This window comes from Cervus elaphus, chromosome 31 (genome assembly GCF_910594005.1).
Source record: "Cervus elaphus chromosome 31, mCerEla1.1, whole genome shotgun sequence".
Classification (NCBI taxonomy): Eukaryota; Metazoa; Chordata; class Mammalia; order Artiodactyla; family Cervidae; genus Cervus; species Cervus elaphus.
Genome location: NC_057845.1, coordinates 44,788,593 through 44,805,111, shown reverse-complemented (window position 1 = coordinate 44,805,111; position 16,519 = coordinate 44,788,593). Strand labels below are relative to the sequence as shown.

Genomic DNA, 16,519 nt, shown 5'->3' with positions numbered 1-16,519 from the left:
CAATTCTTCAGTGCTCAGCTTTCTTCACAGTCCAACTCTCACATCCATACATGACCATGAAAAACCATAGCCTTGACTAGATGGACCTTTGTTGGCAAAGTAATGTCTCTGCTTTTTAATATGTTATCTAGGTTGGTCATAACTTTCCTTCCAAGGAGTAAGTGTCTTTTAATTTCATGGCTGCAATCACCATTTGCAGTGATTTTGGAGCCCCAAAAAATAAAGTCAGCCACTGTTTCCCCATCTATTTCCCATGAAGTGATGTGACCGGGTGCCATGATCTTAGTTTTCTGAATGTTGAGCTTTAAGCCAATTTTTTCACTCTCCTTTTTCACTTTCATCAAGAGGCTTTTTAGTTCCTTTTCACTTTCTGCCATAAGGGTGGTGTCATCTGCATATCTGAGGTTACTGATATTTCTTCTGGCAATCTTGATTCCAGCTTGTGCTTCCTCCAGCCCAGCGTTTCTCATGATGTATTCTGCATATAAGTTAAATAAGCAGGGTCACAATATACAGCCTTGATGTACTCCTTTTCCTACATGGGACCAGTCTATTGTTCCATATCCAGTTCTGACTGTTGCTTCCTGACCGGCATATAGGTTTCTCAAGAGCCAGGTCAGGTGGTCCGGTATTCCCGTCTCTTTCAGAATTTTCCACAGTTTATTGTGATCCACATAGTCAAAGGCTTTGGCATAGTCAATAAAGCAGAAATAGATGTTTTTCTGGAACTCTATTGCTTTTTCGATGATCCATTGGGTGTTGGCAATTTGATCTCTGATTCCTCTGCCTTTTCTAAAACCAGCTTGAACATCTGGAAGTTCACGGTTCATGTATTGCTGAAGTCTGGCTTGGAGAATTTTGAGCATTTCTTTACTAGTGTGTGAGATGAGTGCAGTTGTGTGGTAGATTCTTTGGCATTGCCTTTCTTTGGGATTGGAATGAAAAGTGACCTTTTCCAGTCCTGTGGCGACTGCTGATTAGAACCAAATGGGTCCAAAATGGCAGACAAGTGAACTTGAGTAGACCCTGATCCTCTGTATAGGCTCACTGTAACACATTCAGCAGGCTAAATGACACACCCAGAGGTGCCGTGACAGTTCCAGGGATGACCATCAAAGACCAAACGTGGGCAGTGGCCTAACCCCTGGAAATCCCCACCCCTTCCCCAAAATAGTTGGAATAATCCTCCCACTCATTAGCCTATGAAATTACCCAGCCCATAAAAGCTAACCACACCACATTTCAAGGCCATTACACTGGCCCTTTGTGTTGACCCACACTCTGTAGAGTGTGTTTCTCTCTGAATAAATCCACTTCTTACCTATCGTTTTTGTCTCTTACTGAATTCTTTCTGTGATGAGAACATCAAGAACCTGAGCTTCATTAGGTCCTAAACTGGGTCTGTGACCTCAGTGGGAAGACTGTGAGTTTTGGCTGAGTTTGAGTCCCAAACTGGATTTTGGATGGGTTCAGGTCTCAGCCATGTGGGTTCAAGTCCCAATCTGAGGTAAACGGTTTCACTTCCAGTGCAGGGGATGGGTTCAACCCCTGGTTGGGGAACTAAAATCCCACATGGTGTCTGATGTGGCCCAAAACCAACAAAAACAAAACAAAAAACCCCACTGGGAATTAGAACAGTAGAAGAACTAGAAAGAGCTATGTACAGAAAAATTCATATGAACTATTAGATATGGCAGAGTCAATTTTTCAAATGTAACATCTAATATGGTTTCCTGCAGTGCTCATGTAGGGGCAGAGCTAAAAAAAAAAAAAACTTGTAACCTATTCCTTTATCTCTCTTTAAAACTTTCTGGAACTGTCAAAATGAAGTTTTCTCCAGTAGTCCCTATCTCAGTTATTGATATTTCTCTTTTTTCTTTTTATTGTATTGTATTGTATTTCTATCCAACTAGTTGCTGAAGACAACATCTGGGAACACTCCTTCTTATTTTCTTCTCCTTGTTCCTGACCTCCAGTCACAAAATTTTGTTCATTACAAGCATTAAGCATCTCTCTGCAAATTAAAATCACAATGAAATATCACTTTACCCCTGTCAGAATGGCCCTCATCAAAGAGTCTACAAATAACAAATATTGGAGAGGATGTGGAGAAAAGAGAACCCTTGTATACTGTTTGTGGAAATGCAAATTGGTGCCACCACTGTGGTAAACAGTATGGGAGTTCCTTAAAAAGCCAAAAATAGAGTTACCATAGGAGCCAGCAATTCACTCCTGGGTATACATCTGGAGAGAAATGAAAACACTAGTTTGATAAGATGCACGCACCCCAATATTCATAGCAGCACTATTTACAATAGGCCAGATGTTGAAGCAACCCAATGCCCATTGATAGATGATTAGATTAAGATGTGATATGCAAATGAAATGAAATATTACTCAGCCATAAGAAGAATGGAATATTGCCATTTACAGCAATGTGGATGGATCTGGAGAATATTGTGCTTAGTGAAATGTCAAAGACAAATTATACACAGTATCACTCATATGTTGAATCTAAAAAAATAATACAAATGAATGTATGTACAAAAGAAACAGATTCATAGATATAGAAAACATGTTTATGGTTACCAAAGCAAAGGAAGGAATAAATTATGGTTATGGGATTAACAGATACAAACTATTATACATACAATAGAGAAGAAACAAGGATTTATTGTATGAAAAAGTGAAAGTTGCTCAGTTGCGTCTGACCCTATGTGACTCCATGGATTATACAGTCCATGAAATTCTCCAAGCCAGAATACTGGAGTGGGTAGCCATCTCCTCCAGGGGATCTTCCTAACCCAGGGATCAGACGGAAGTGTTCTGCATTGCAGGTGGATTCTTTACCAGCTGAGCTACCAAGGAAGCCCTTTATTGTATAGCACAGGGAATTATATTCAATATCTTATAATAATCTATGATGGAATATAATCCACAAAAAATGAATCATTTTGATGTACACTTAAATACTGTAGGACATTTACACTTAAAAAAGAAAAAAAGCATTGAACATTTCTCAAACTACTGCCAAAATTATTTGATCTCCTAGCTTCCAAGCTTGTTCTCCTTCTAAACTGTTCTCTAAACTACAATCAGGATATTCTTTATAAAGTGTAAATCTGCTAATATTGTGTCTAAAACCATCGAGTGGTTTCCATTGTCATTAGAATAAAGTAAAAGATTTTTTTTTGGACATTGTAGCCTTAAGTAAGCTGCCTGTTTATTTCTCCAACTTAACTTTGCAGCTACTGACAAAACTTCTCTCCATCAAATCTGATTCTGGCTCCTCGGAGCCCTCCTCTTGAGTAGGCTCTGACATTGGGCTTTGCCCTTGGTCTGCTTAGTCCAGTTTTAGCTAAAATTCTGCTGAGTCAGTTAGTGAAAATCTCACCTTTGGTATCTGAACATCCTCTAATATATTTGATAAAATTCCTCATAGTCCACTGTCAATATCTTCCCAGTCCTGGCCTGCCTGCAGTAAGAATCCTGTTGAGTCAGTCTATCAAGAAAAACTCTTATTATCCCTGAAGTTTTCTCTTAGTAATTTTCTATTTATTGCTACTTGGCTATAACTCCTCCCCCGACCCCCATCATTGTATTTGCAGTTGAGCCCTATCTCTCCCCTACTACAAAATCCCCATTGCACCAATCACTTTTGATTTTTCCTTACTGTCTTTAATGAATGTCATGAATAATTTTTTCCTTACAACTACTCTATAATCTTCTAGCTCCTGCTGAACTGGACTTCTTTCTTCTGCCTCAGGACTTCTGCACATGTGATTCCTTTGACTGTGACTTTGTTTTCCTACTCCTGTTCTTCAAACTAGGCATCATTTTGTCAAAGGAGTATTCCCTGAATCCCAAAGCTATTATTAGCGCTCATATTGGATGTTCCACGACGCCCTTTATTTCTTAATACTCTTCACACTTGTAATTTGCTTTTCATTGTGAACCCCAAATAAAGATAAAGGCAATGTTGGCCTTGTTTGTCAATGTGCCCAACATTAGTATTTACTAGTAGATAGTAGACAGTCAGATATTAGCAAAGGTATGAGTAAACACACACATAAGAAAAACAGAAAAAACTCACAAACATACCAAGAATGGAGTTGCCTTATGATACTTAATTTTATTTTCATTTATAATTTTAATATAGCATTAATAATACAGAAGTCAAAGACTGACTTAATATTTAATTTCTATCAATTATAGTTTTGGCGTCATTCTATTAAACCATATGAAATCTTTTCCTAAGATGATTGTCTAACAACACTACTTTGACTAATATTGTAAAATATTAATGATGGTACTGACTTCCTGGTTCATCAGTAGGCTACAGAACATATTTGCAGAACATATTTACTTAAAAAAAGTCAACAAATCAGACTTGAAGTCAGAACATAACACTGCATGTGAGTTGGAAGTGTTCTTCTCTTCTAGCACCTACATTAGCAAAGTTTCAGTAGAACAAAACAATCTTAGATGACAAAAAAAGTAACTTAAGCACTTTGCTTTCTTTTTGTGGAGCTTCTAGTCACTATGGACACTCGAGAGAAATTAATAGCTGCTTTGGCTTTCAAAGCTTTTCTAAAGTATTTAAAAATAGACTGAAGGCTAGAGGAAGGGGCTAAGTTGTGTTTTTCTGTACCAGCAGAAACTGTAGGAAACTCCTTTTTCAAAATGGTTGTTGCAGGTTTATCCAAAGGCTTTGGACTTGTCACCCATTCACGGCAGTGCTGCTTTATCCATTCTAATAACTGGACATCGCTTCCCAACTGGTGTCCTACGTGATGTTCAGAGTCAATAAGTGCAACAGCGTATACTTTGCTCATCACGTCCCACTTTTTACGAACAAGCAAGTCCATAAAAACCAAGCCTCCATAACCATGTACAATGAAGGCAACATCCTTGCCTTCAGTCTTTGAAATGAAGTAATCCCAAATATAAGCCATGTGTTCTTCAGGGGTGTTGCTGCATCTTTTTGGAATACATTGGAGAGACTCCTGGAGAGAGAAGCTCTCTGTCTGAACCATTTTTCTGGAAGAGAACTCAACATTTTGTGTTAAAAGTCCTTTCCACTCTTTTCCTGTCTGCTGGTCCACAAAATTGTCATTGGGGTTTAGCACAATTACATCATAATGTGCCTGCAGTGCCATCTGAATACACGGTATCTGACTTCCATGTTGGAGACCATGATGTATTATTGCCTGCTGACTCCACTGACCAGCTCTAACGACCCCGTGGTCTTGAAGAAGGACAAGAAGAGCAGAATGATGATTTGATAATGCTCTCTCACTCATGAAAAAGAAGCTTCTTGGTTCCTCATCAGCCTCTGGTGGGATATATACTTTTTGTAATTTGCACACTTTCTCCAAAAGTTCATAAATGTATTGTTCAAGCAAATGGCCCAGGGCCCAGTAGCGCTTGCTGTTCCTCTCCAGGACATTTTTATAATAGTTAAAGGCAAAAGGCCCATGTGTCTCAGTGTGTCTCAATTCAGCTTTTTCATTGAAGTCATATTTAAGTTCTTCTAGTAAGTCAGATTGTTCAATAAATTTTCGGAAGCTCAGTTTCTGAGTCACTGGTAACCACTGAAAGTAAAAAGCAGTATTATGTCAGTACTAGAAAAAAAAAAAATACAAATTTCATCTTGCTAAAGTCTTCCTGTGGGAAATCATGCTAAGTTAAGCACTTTATGAAGACATCAGGGCTTCTCTGGTGGCCCCATAGTAAAGAATCTGCCTGCCAATGCATGAGACACAAGAGATATGGTTTTGAATCCTGGATGGGAAGATCCCTTAGAAGAGGAAATGGAAACCCACTCCAGTATTCTTGCTTGGGAAATCCCATTGACAGGGTATCTTGGAGGGCTACAGTCCGTGGGGTTGCAAAAAGAGTCAGGCACAACTTAGTGACCAGGGAGCAAACATGAAGACATTAATATTTTAACCTATGGTAGAGATTTGAACTAAAAATAATTGTGAAAAATGCAAAGTAGTGAGAAGCTGAATACACTAAGGGACAATGGCTAGACCATATATAAAAACAGAACTCTGACCCACAATCTGCAGCAACTTGCCCAGGAAGTAAATCTCTCATCTACAATAAACAGCCCTGGAAGCCAGTCTTACAAGTCAGAATCTCAGGAAGTCAGACTACTTACTTCTAGTGACAATCTGAGAAGTCAAACAATAACTTAGCTTCTGTCACAGTTGGCCCCAAATGGCCAAGGCTTGATTTGTATTTACTTATTTGGCTGTGCCCAGTCTTAGCTGTGGCATGCGGGATCTTTAGTTGCGGCATGTGGGATCTAGTTCCCTGACCAAAGGTTGAACCCTTGGGTCCCCTACATTGGCAATGTGGAGTCTCAGCCACTGAACCACCAGGCAAGTCCCAAGACTTGGTTAATAACTTGGTTAATAACTTACAGCTTCCCTAACTTTTATCCCTGCTTCCACCTTAGGACCCACCAGAGAAAGCCAGACAGGCACCCCTAACCAGTCACACAGGATGCCTCCCTTTTAGTTAGCTTGCGGACAGCTTCCTCATGCCAATATGGTCCAATCGGGACATGCCAGCAGCCTTCCCTTTTTTCCCACTACAGAGCTTTCCTGCTCTTCGCTGGCCTTTGAGTCACTGCCAAAATGCCAGTGATGGTGGCTGACTCCCTTGCTCTAGTGAGCTCAGAATGAATAGATTTTGTTTTTCTCATTTGGTTAGTCTTTATCTCCACAGTAAGCATTTAAATATTTTTGCTATTAAATAAATGGCAGGGGATGGCAGTAGATGTGAAATGTGAACCAGGCACTGGAGATTATGATCAACTTATCTAATAACAGAAGATATGGTTATTCCGATGTTTGAAACTAAAAGTGACTGAGAAGTTAAGTTAGTTATTGTAGCCATGGCCCAAAGGGAAAGAAAAGTCTTTGAAAGGTTAAGTCCCGGGGAAAAAAAAACACCTCAATAGACTCTATTTTGGGGAGAAAAAAACGGTTAAGTGGTTTGTGCTAAGATCAAACAACTGTTAAATAAATGATTAGGTACTGAGGCTATGTGGCTCAAATTCATGTTCTTAACAAATACATTAATACTCTTGCTCCTGAATTTCTGAACACTCGCACTAGCAGCCACAACCCACTTGCAATAAATAGCACTTAACATGATTTTCAGTGCCACTCAAGCTTCTATCAAGGCTTAAGGTAAAATCAAAACAGTGCTAGCTTGTTTTGATTTCTTAACTCTTTTCTCACTTTCTGAGTCTGACTCCCACACCCAACCAGTACTTTATGAAGGTAGCTGGTTGTCCAAATTATCCTATATAGACTGCTATATATAGTCTATATATATCCTATATCTATCTTTATATATAGACTATATGTAGACTGCTATATATAGACTATATATATCCTATATCCTATATATATCCTATATAGTCTATATATACCCTATATAGACTGCTATTTCCTGTTCCTTTACAAACTTGTCCTTCCAGTGTTGCTGATCTCAGGTGCTATTATGTAACTATCTTTTTCTAGAGTGCAAGTGACAGATAGGAGCCTCTGGAACTAGATTAATTGATGTAGGTTTAAATTCTAGCTCCAAATTTTAAGTTGAATGACTTTCAGCTGGTTTCTTAACCTCTCTGAGTTTCAGTTTCGTCAACTTCTGAGTTTTAGTTTATGCTATCTAAAACAGCAATCGTTATTACCCTCTATCCTGCCACTCTGCTTTATTTTTCTTCATAGCCTACATTACCACCTGATATATAACTGTGTATTTAAAAATTGTCTCTCCTCACTAGAATGAAAGCTCTATGACAACAGGAACTTTGTTTAATTAACTGCTGTATCTACAGTACTTGGAACAGTGTCTGGGATATACAAATATTTTTTCAATGCATAAATGCAAAATAGGATAACATTTCACAAGGCTGTTCTGAGAATTAATATAGATAAAAGCCATTTTATGCAGTGTCTCACACATGGAAGTTTCTGTAAAATAAGACAGGATGATCTTCCTTTTGAGAAATGTGAAATAAAAAAAACATTTATCTCTTGCCCAGCCTTTCTTATTTACTCAACATTGTGATTTTTACCCACATTAGTAAGCACAGTCCGAGATCATTCATTTTACCAATTTATAGTGTCCCATTGCTTGAATATGCCATGGTTTAACCATTATTCTGTTGAAGAACATTAAGGCTGCTCCAGTTTTGCACGATTATATACAAAGTGGGCTTCCCTGGTAGCTCAGCTGGTAAAGAATCCGCCTGCAATGAGCGAGACTTGGGTTCAATCCCTGGGTTGGGAAGATCCCCTGGAGGAGGGCATGGCAACCCACTCCAGTATTCTTGCCTGGAGAATCCCCATGGACAGAGGAGACAGTGGGCTACAGTCCATGGGGTCACAAAAAGTCAGATACGACTGAGTGACTAAGCACATAAACAAAGCTGCAATGAACATTCTTATAGCTATATTTTTTGTGCACATATCAAGAGTTTCTCTAGGCAATATGCCTATAAGTGGAATTTCTAAGTCATGTCGACATCTTCCATTCTACCAGATACTGCTAAATTGCTTGCCAAAAGGATCGTCTATTTTATAGTTTGGCATGGATGAGATTTGTACAGAAAAGCAGTTATCTCTTAGATCTAAAAATACTGTTTATTCAGGTACTATGCTGAAAACTGCCCTTTTCTCTACTGAAATAAATAGAAAGATAACTTTGTATGTAAAACTCAATGAACTAAACCTAAATCAACTAAACTAAACCAAAGAACTAAAGAATGTTGTTCGCTAACTTTTCTCTCAATCAGAGTAAAACAAAATCAGTATTTTCTAATAGCATGTAGTATATGGCATTCAATTCCTCTTTTTCACCTTCGTTAAGTGCTTTTGTACCTAGTTGTTTGAGGAAAAATTCTCAGGGGAAAAGAATGGGCATTTGCAAACTGGATAACCAAATGGCATACAGATAAATAAAGGACAAGTATTTAAGTGGAGAGAAAAGGTGCAGAGTATCCTGTAGGATGAAAAGGTAGACAATTCTTTACAATTTATCGTAGTTTACATTGCTTGGCTAATATACTCCAACATGTAACTCTCCCCTGAATTCATATCTAGCTGTTCCTTGATATATTAGTCACCAACCAAACCTATTTATATTCAGATTGTACTTAAAGTTAATTCACTTGGGAAGAGAAGGGTCATTTTTAGATTAAGCTCTCCTCAAAGAAATTGTTACTTAAGGGGTAAAATAAAGGGTTGATCAATTTCACACTGCCATCATGTCCTGACACTTTTAAAAAAATCATACCCACTGCTTTTAATCATATAGTCAAAACAAAAACAGAATATCTAATTTAAACACTTTATATACACTTTTAACACTCAATAAAGAACCATACTCATTAAGATCAAACCTGTCCATCCTCTCCTCCTATAAAATACTGGGCTGATGAATTTCTAATTCAAACTATGTTAATTTACAAGGCTCTATACATTGTGAGCTAAACATACATAAAAGAAATGACCTTATCTACAAACATACTAAGGGAATCATTAACTTTTTTTGGTCTTTCTTCCTTATTTTAAAATAAGGAAGCTTTCACCTGAACATCATAAAACACTATAAAACAAAAGATCATGTAATTAGTCTTTCATAAAGTGCAAAGTGAGATTGTTAAATGACTCCCTCAAAAGACTGAACTTTTTAGTCCTTTTTTTTTTTTTTTCTTCCTGGATCCCTTTTTAGTCCTTTAAGTTGTCTGCAATACAACTATGCAGTAGGTACTGTAAAAACAATAATACTGGTTTAAAGAGCAAATTTGAAGTTTTTGAGCTTAAAGGTCATTTATCTTCAAATATGTTATTCAAAACCAGCTCCATTCAAAGAAACAAACTGACTCACTGTCTTTATTAACAGAAATGCTATTATTTGGTTGGATGACAAGTTTAAATGATATGTTTGCAAGTTGACTAATATTATTTCTTATGATGTCATTTCTAATAGGTTGACTTACTGCTAAACTTTAAAACCATTTACTTTTAAGGAAGGTTTGCACAGAAATGGATTAGGCTTACTTAAAATTTCCTTTATTATGTTTCCATCTCTTACCTCTATTTCCATCTTTTTCCAGCTCTGTTTCGTATAATATCAGCTGATGATTCAAGCCAGCGTGATTCTGGAGTAAAATCATTCAACTAAAAAAGTTGATTTATATAATAAAATTCAGATTTTTTCAGTAGGCAGTGTTTTTATTTGCTAAAAAGAAGTAAACTAGAGCCTCTAAATGAAATCCTTGTAGTGAATTTCATTCTCAGCAAGCCCTGACGTATTTCTGCTTTTCAGCCATTCTGACCTTGCAAGCACTCCCCCCAGCCCAATAGGCATTATCACCTAGAGCTACTGTGCTCTAGCTCCAGCACAGACGACACAGTAATTAAAAGTAAGGCTAAAGAAGCAAGGCTCTGGCAGTGAATTGAACAAATTAAGTCCCATTACCAGCCTTGCTAAAATGGGGGAGAGGGGAGCGGATGTTAAACTGTTGGAACGTTCCAGTATCATTTGCCTCTAACTAGAGTGCTATTTTGTTAAACTTACTATGATTAAAGTTTACCCACTTAAAAAAAAGTATTCAAATTATGTACTTTATTGCTAATCAAATAGAACAATTTTCTAAACTGATGGGTCCTATGAAAGGACTAAAAAAGTAATCAGTCCAAAAGTACTAATCGTTGAGTTCGCTGAGGTCAGCATTATTCCCTTAAGTACTGTAATAAAAATTAGTTGAACAGACTCATAAACAGCCACCCAGTTGCTAGCATCTCATTATTTTATGTTTAAAAAATTGAGGTCCAGCTTTTCCCCTGCCCTTTAAAAATTATGGATTTGAATTTTGAAGAGATCCCATTACTCTCTTTTTCCTCAGCTGACTTAATTGATTTCCACTCCAACTGCTAAAGTAACAGGCTATCGATTTTTGTCTTGTTAAAGTCTTTTTGCTTCTAAATTTGAGGAAGCGCCTTGAGGACAGACATAGCAGACGCCATGAGTAAAGTAATACTATCAAAGGACGATTTCTGGGGTAGCGAAGTGGGGGAATTCCTAGCTTCCCTGCTTTAATTTTTAGTCACCCTCATTTTCAAGTCAACAAAACCTTAACTATCTTGGGCTAAAACCTCACACGCCCAGTCTCAGTATCCTATAGGCACAGAGAGAATGAAAAAACGCCACTTAGACAAACACTTGAGCGGCTAACCCACAGAGCAAACAAGTCCCAGGAAGTGATTTCCGGATGGAGGTGGGAGGGACGGCAATTTCCGGTCTGAGGCCGGCGACGGCTGTTGCGCAAGCGCAATTCTCACGTTCCTGGCTTTTTTCTCTCTCCCCTCCCCCTCCCTCCTCCACCCAGAGGGGGGCTTGAGGTGACAGCGGCTGCGATTCCAGCTGGAGGAGAAGATGGACAAGGGGAAGGCCGGGAGACGGCGATCTTCTGCTGGTGAGAAAGGGTCGGAGGAGGACTGAGCATACTGTCTCCTAACTCGGGCAAAGGGGAGACACAGGCGGCGACGGGAGCTGCGGCCCGGAGCTGCGAGGGCTCGGGCCCCGGCTGTGGCTCGGCTGGGCGGGGAGCGGAGGGGAGGGAGCGGCGGGGCCCCGCACAATGGAAGGTCCCCTGGTCTCCCCGGCCCCTGCGGGTTGAAGACCCAGTCCGAGCTGTCATCAAAGCCTCAGTCGCTTTTCACCCGTCACCCCTTTCATTTTGTTTTCCTGCGAGCACCTTGCTCGGGTCTCGTCGAACCGCGGCTCTTCCCGGTTGGTTTGTCGCTGTGCTGCCACGCCTTCCTCGTAATTCCACCAATGTTACTGTTTCATTTCCAGCTTCTCGGCGCCTGACCCCACTTTCCCCTCTTCCTTTGATTCTCGACTTTGCCTCTTTCTCATTCCGCCCCCGCCCCCACCCCGGGCAGGTAAAAGCAGCTGCGAAGGAGAGGCGGGGTTTGTCAATTGACACTTCATTTCTCGTCTGAATTGTTGCAAACAACGTACCTTGCGTGGACTTGCGAGCCCGCCCGCTTAATAACCATTTTCTTTTTCTAGACACCCCCTTCTTCCAAAAGTGATTAAAAAGTCTAACAAAGGACTTGAAGCCCTGTTTCGTTGTGTTTTTATTCTCAGCCCATTTTTGTTTTAACTGGCAAAATGTTTGCCAGTTAAATGATTATCTTTAGTTTTGGGTACTGGATCTTAGAAACACAAAAGAGGGTGTTGTAAGAAGCCAGGTGGAGCTTCTCCCAGTCAGCAAGTTTTCCTTAAAGATCTCGTCCTTCAAGGGTACCTTAGTTCCTGTATTAAGTCCTGTGAACCTACCAGCGGAGGAGGGAGTAAGGGCTCTTTGATAAGCTTACAGTCTAGTACACTAACACGCGATGAATCGTTTCATTTTCTCATTTCTTAATGTGCCGTCTGTTGTTGCATACATAGTCTTAACAATTCTAAATTTATTTAAGAGTTCCCTTGTGGCAGTGCATCTCAGACTTTCTGGCTGCAAAGAAGAGTGAACAAGGCTCTCTGGGACATTGCGTGAAGCAGCGGAAAACCTGAAATTCCTTTTCATAAGCAACCAGTGTTACCATTTGTGTGTGTGTGTAGTCTAGATATATTCTTTGCCTTTGAAAGCATATGTATGTATTATGTTAATAGATACATGTGTATATATATAGGGCTTCCCAGGTGGTGCAGTGGTGAAGAATCCTCCTGCTAATGCAGGAGCTGCAGGAGACGCAGGTTAGATCTTTGAGTGGAGAAGATCCCCTGGAGTAGGAAATGGCAACCCACTACAGTTCATGGGGTCGCAAAGAGTGGAACATGACTGAGCACACATGCATTCAGATTCGTGTATGTGTGTGTGTGTATGTATGTATGTTAGGCATGAGCGAGGAGGGGTGGCCTAGCCAAAAAGCATGCAAGCTGATCTCTAAACCCTACACCCAGAAGCTCACACATTTGCTACAAAATAACCACGGGGGAACTTCTCTAACTCTAGCACATGCACCCTGGGATACAGTGGATACAAACTAATCATAGGGGCTTCCTCAAGTACCCTTACAGCAGCTAGGAGCCCATTAAGGGTTTGTAAGCATTCTACACATAAATACATCTGATTGTAATGTTGAATTATGGGAAGACATACACAGCAGAGCCTGCTGTTAAATAAGTTGCATTTGTCAATTGGCCTTGAGCCTATGCCTATTTGCATTCCCTTTCATTGATTGGTGGTGGGTACAAGCCCTATTTTGCACAGGGCGCAACCAAAAGGAGAAGATGGAAGTATACAGAGGGGGAAGCCAAAAGGAATGGGGAAGATGACTCCTTTGGGGTCGGCCTGCTGCCATGTGTTGAGAGTGTCTGTCTAATAAAAGGTCTGTCTGCTTGAGCTGAACTGAGCTGTAACTTGTCTGTTGTTTTAAACCCTTCAAATTTTTGTTGTGTAACAACCAAGGAAGAGAAATAAACTGACCTGACATATATATATATATATATATATATATATATATATACTTAACATATATATGCATATATACTCTGTTCGACCCTGTGGACTGTAGCCAGTCAGGCTTCTCTGTCCATAGAATTTTCCAAGCAGTAATACAGGAAGGGTTGCCCTTTCCCACTCCATGGGATCCTTCCACCCCAGGGCTCGAACTCATGTCTCTTGCATCTGCTGCATTGCCTGGTGGACTTTTTTTTTTTTTTTGGCAGGTGGACTTTTTTTACCTCTAGCGCCACCTGGAAAGCCATATACATAGATACACACGTACGTATGCATGTGTATGCTTCCAGTAGATCGTGTTTGTTTTATTACACTTTTTTCTCCCCTAAAACCTTGAAGTAGAATTGACACATAAGGAAAAGGCAGAATGTTTGTCTGGTGTCATTTGTATGCTTCCTCACACAGAACCGTGGGGGTAGTCGTACCTCACTTTAACACACACAGCCTTCTTTCAATAAATGCATTTCTCCTTGGCTTAGTACATTGTTTCAGGGGAAAGGGCAAGATATTAGCATTACTCTTCAGCAAATCCCGTCATCTTTACCTGGTTTCACTTAGATTTATTTATCTTTTTATTATAGTTAATTTGATGCAAATAGTTTGTAGGAAGTAAAAATTTGAGAGTAAAATTGTTAATTCTTAAAAGACATAGTTATGGGAGTTATCCCTCTGGAGAGGTTTTTTTTCCTTGCTGACTTCCCTTTTGGAGCTGCCCTTTCTGAAAAGTAATTGTTAATGTAGAATAAAAACCATTTTCAGGTCTTATATTAACTAGTTGTTCTCCAGTATTCATCTGGTTTTAACAGATGAATATGAATTTTTTTAAGAGTTAATTTTTTTCTTAATTGTGCTAAATTGCTTCAGTTGTCTGACTCTTTGTGACCCCATGGATTGTAGCCCACCAGGCTGCTCTGTCCATAAGGCTTCTCTAGACAAGAATACAGGAGTGGATTGCCATGCCCTCCAGGGGATCTTCCTGACCCATGTCTCTCATATCTCCTGCACTGGCAGGCAGGTTCTTTACCACTAGCACCACCTGGGAAGCCCTTTTTCTTAATAGTGTATTTTTATTTTTATTTATTTATTTATTTATTTTTTTTAACAATAGTTATCTGTGTTTTTATTTTTATTTATTTATTTTTTTAAATTTTTTTATTAGTTGGAGGCTAATTACTTCACAACATTTCAGTGGGTTTTGTCATACATTGATATGAATCAGCCAATAGTGTATTTTTAATTTTCTCATGTAAATTCTCAGAACAGTCTGTTGGCTTATAAGGATCCTGAATTTTGTGTGACATTTGTGTGCATGCAGTTGCCATTTCATTAGGATGGTTGCTAATTTGGGCTTCCCTAATGGCTCTGCGGTAAAGGATTTGCCTGCAATGTGGGCAACCTGGGTTCAATCCTGGGTTGAAAAGATCCCTTGGAGGAGGAAATGGCAACCCACTCCAGTATTCTTGCCTGGAAATTTCCATAAACGGAAGAGCCTGGAGGGGTGTAGTCTAAAGAGTCACAAAGAGTCAGATACGACTGATAACTGAATGCATGCGTGCATTCTAGGAATAACTGGAATGTGAATGACTGGAATGACGTTTATAGTCATGAGACTTTAATAAATAACCAAAGATAGAAGTTTGATCAATAAAACAAAAATTTTAAGTTAGAGGTATAAGGAAGGTGGATAGCATAGAAGGAGAAAATAAGACAGTTTCTTCTGTGAGTCTGTACTAGGTTTTCCTACACTTCCTGCTGAGCATGGAAGAATTAAGGGTTGCACAGTGCACTGCTCAGACCTCTTTTAGTTACAAGTAGCAGAAACCCAATTCCAACGGGTTTAAGCTAAACGCAAAACAAATATTTGTGGACTCAGTAACTGGCAAGTGTAGGAGCTGAATGGCTTCTGGCTTATTTGTTTTGGGTGCTGGTTCTCAAGGTATGTTCTGGAAATCTCTAGGTTCCCTGAGTTCCTTTTGGGTCTGTGGTCAAACTTCCATAATTTTAAGGCATGGTTTGCCTTTTCCTCTTAGTCTCCCACATGTGTACAGAAAAAGTTTTCCAGAGGTTACATGGCTTGTATCACAACAGAATAAATGCAGAAGCATATAGAGGAAGTCATCTGTCTTTCAGTAAGTCAGATGTTAAAGAGCTGGAAGAAGTAAAATAAGGCCATTCTTCTTAATTTGGGGGAAAATAAAGTTACTTAAAAAATAAGAAATGTTAACATGCAATGTGCTTATTGTTTTTAAATGAATTATTAATAATAAACTGTCCATAAATAGAAGTACCACAAAATCTGATTACCTACTTTTCTGGAATATGGCCATGAATCAGGAATGAAATATAAAATACCTCTGAGCATGAGAGGAGAGGGCATTTTTATATACTAAACCTCACTCATGAGAAGCTTCTGAAGGCTTTTGTTTCATATTGTATCTATGTGTTTAAATTACCTATAACCCCAATAAAGATAAATACCTTATTTCCAAGTTCACAGTATATCAAAGCAGTGAATTACATAGGGACACAGATTAAAAATTATTCGCACCAGAGACAGGTTACTGACAGTTGAATGAAATAATAATTAAGTGCATGGGTTATTCATTCAAGGGAGGATGACCATTGGAAATGTTTAGCAACAGCAATAATATGACAGATATTATAGAGTCATAGACCACAACTTTTCAATGAATTTTTGAATTACAACAGTAAAGTTGAAGGAAATTTCAGGTTGTCAATTGTTCAGGCAACATCTTGGAAATCTTTGTTGATTCTCATTTGCACTTGAGGATAGATAATGTTTTTTGAACACTTAGCTTCTAGAATTTTACAAATGTTGTAGTTCCTTCAAAAGCGTCCTGAGCTGGTTATTATTTCTGATTTACAGATGAGGAGCCTGGAATTTAGGGAGGGTAAGTAACTGTTAGCAATAAAAGAAGCAGAGCCTGGATTTAAAAT

General features: G+C 39.1%; 2 protein-coding genes across 12 annotated transcripts in view; one reads left to right on the top strand and one right to left on the bottom strand.

Moving 5' to 3' along the window:
* SENP7 (SUMO specific peptidase 7) overlaps positions 1 to 16,519 on the top strand; it is a 163,563-nt gene that overhangs the window by 15,317 nt on the left and 131,727 nt on the right. For 4 of the 9 annotated variants that reach the window (XM_043893188.1, XM_043893189.1, XM_043893187.1 and 1 more), the window contains exon 1: positions 11,331 to 11,506. In XM_043893188.1, coding sequence (XP_043749123.1) covers positions 11,467 to 11,506 — 40 coding nt within the window. In that variant the 5' untranslated portion in view covers positions 11,331 to 11,466. Of the gene's footprint in view, positions 1 to 11,329; positions 11,507 to 16,519 lie in introns of those variants that run through there. The other 5 variants (XM_043893185.1, XM_043893186.1, XM_043893192.1 and 2 more) reach the window with 3 other exon arrangements.
* Positions 4,114 to 13,796, bottom strand: LOC122687597 (putative protein FAM172B). 3 transcript variants are annotated; one of them, XM_043893195.1, is made up of 3 exons: positions 13,786 to 13,796; positions 10,123 to 10,208; positions 4,114 to 5,594 (listed from the first exon to the last, which is right to left on the bottom strand). In XM_043893195.1, exons 2-3 carry the CDS (start codon positions 10,132 to 10,134, stop codon positions 4,503 to 4,505), a joined length of 1,104 nt encoding a protein of 367 aa, XP_043749130.1. In that variant the 5' UTR covers positions 10,135 to 10,208; positions 13,786 to 13,796; the 3' UTR covers positions 4,114 to 4,502. The 3 variants fall into 3 exon arrangements, with proteins under 3 accessions (XP_043749130.1, XP_043749129.1, XP_043749128.1); XM_043893194.1 differs by lacking the exon at positions 13,786 to 13,796 and adding an exon at positions 11,789 to 11,903; XM_043893193.1 differs by lacking the exon at positions 13,786 to 13,796 and adding an exon at positions 10,419 to 11,255.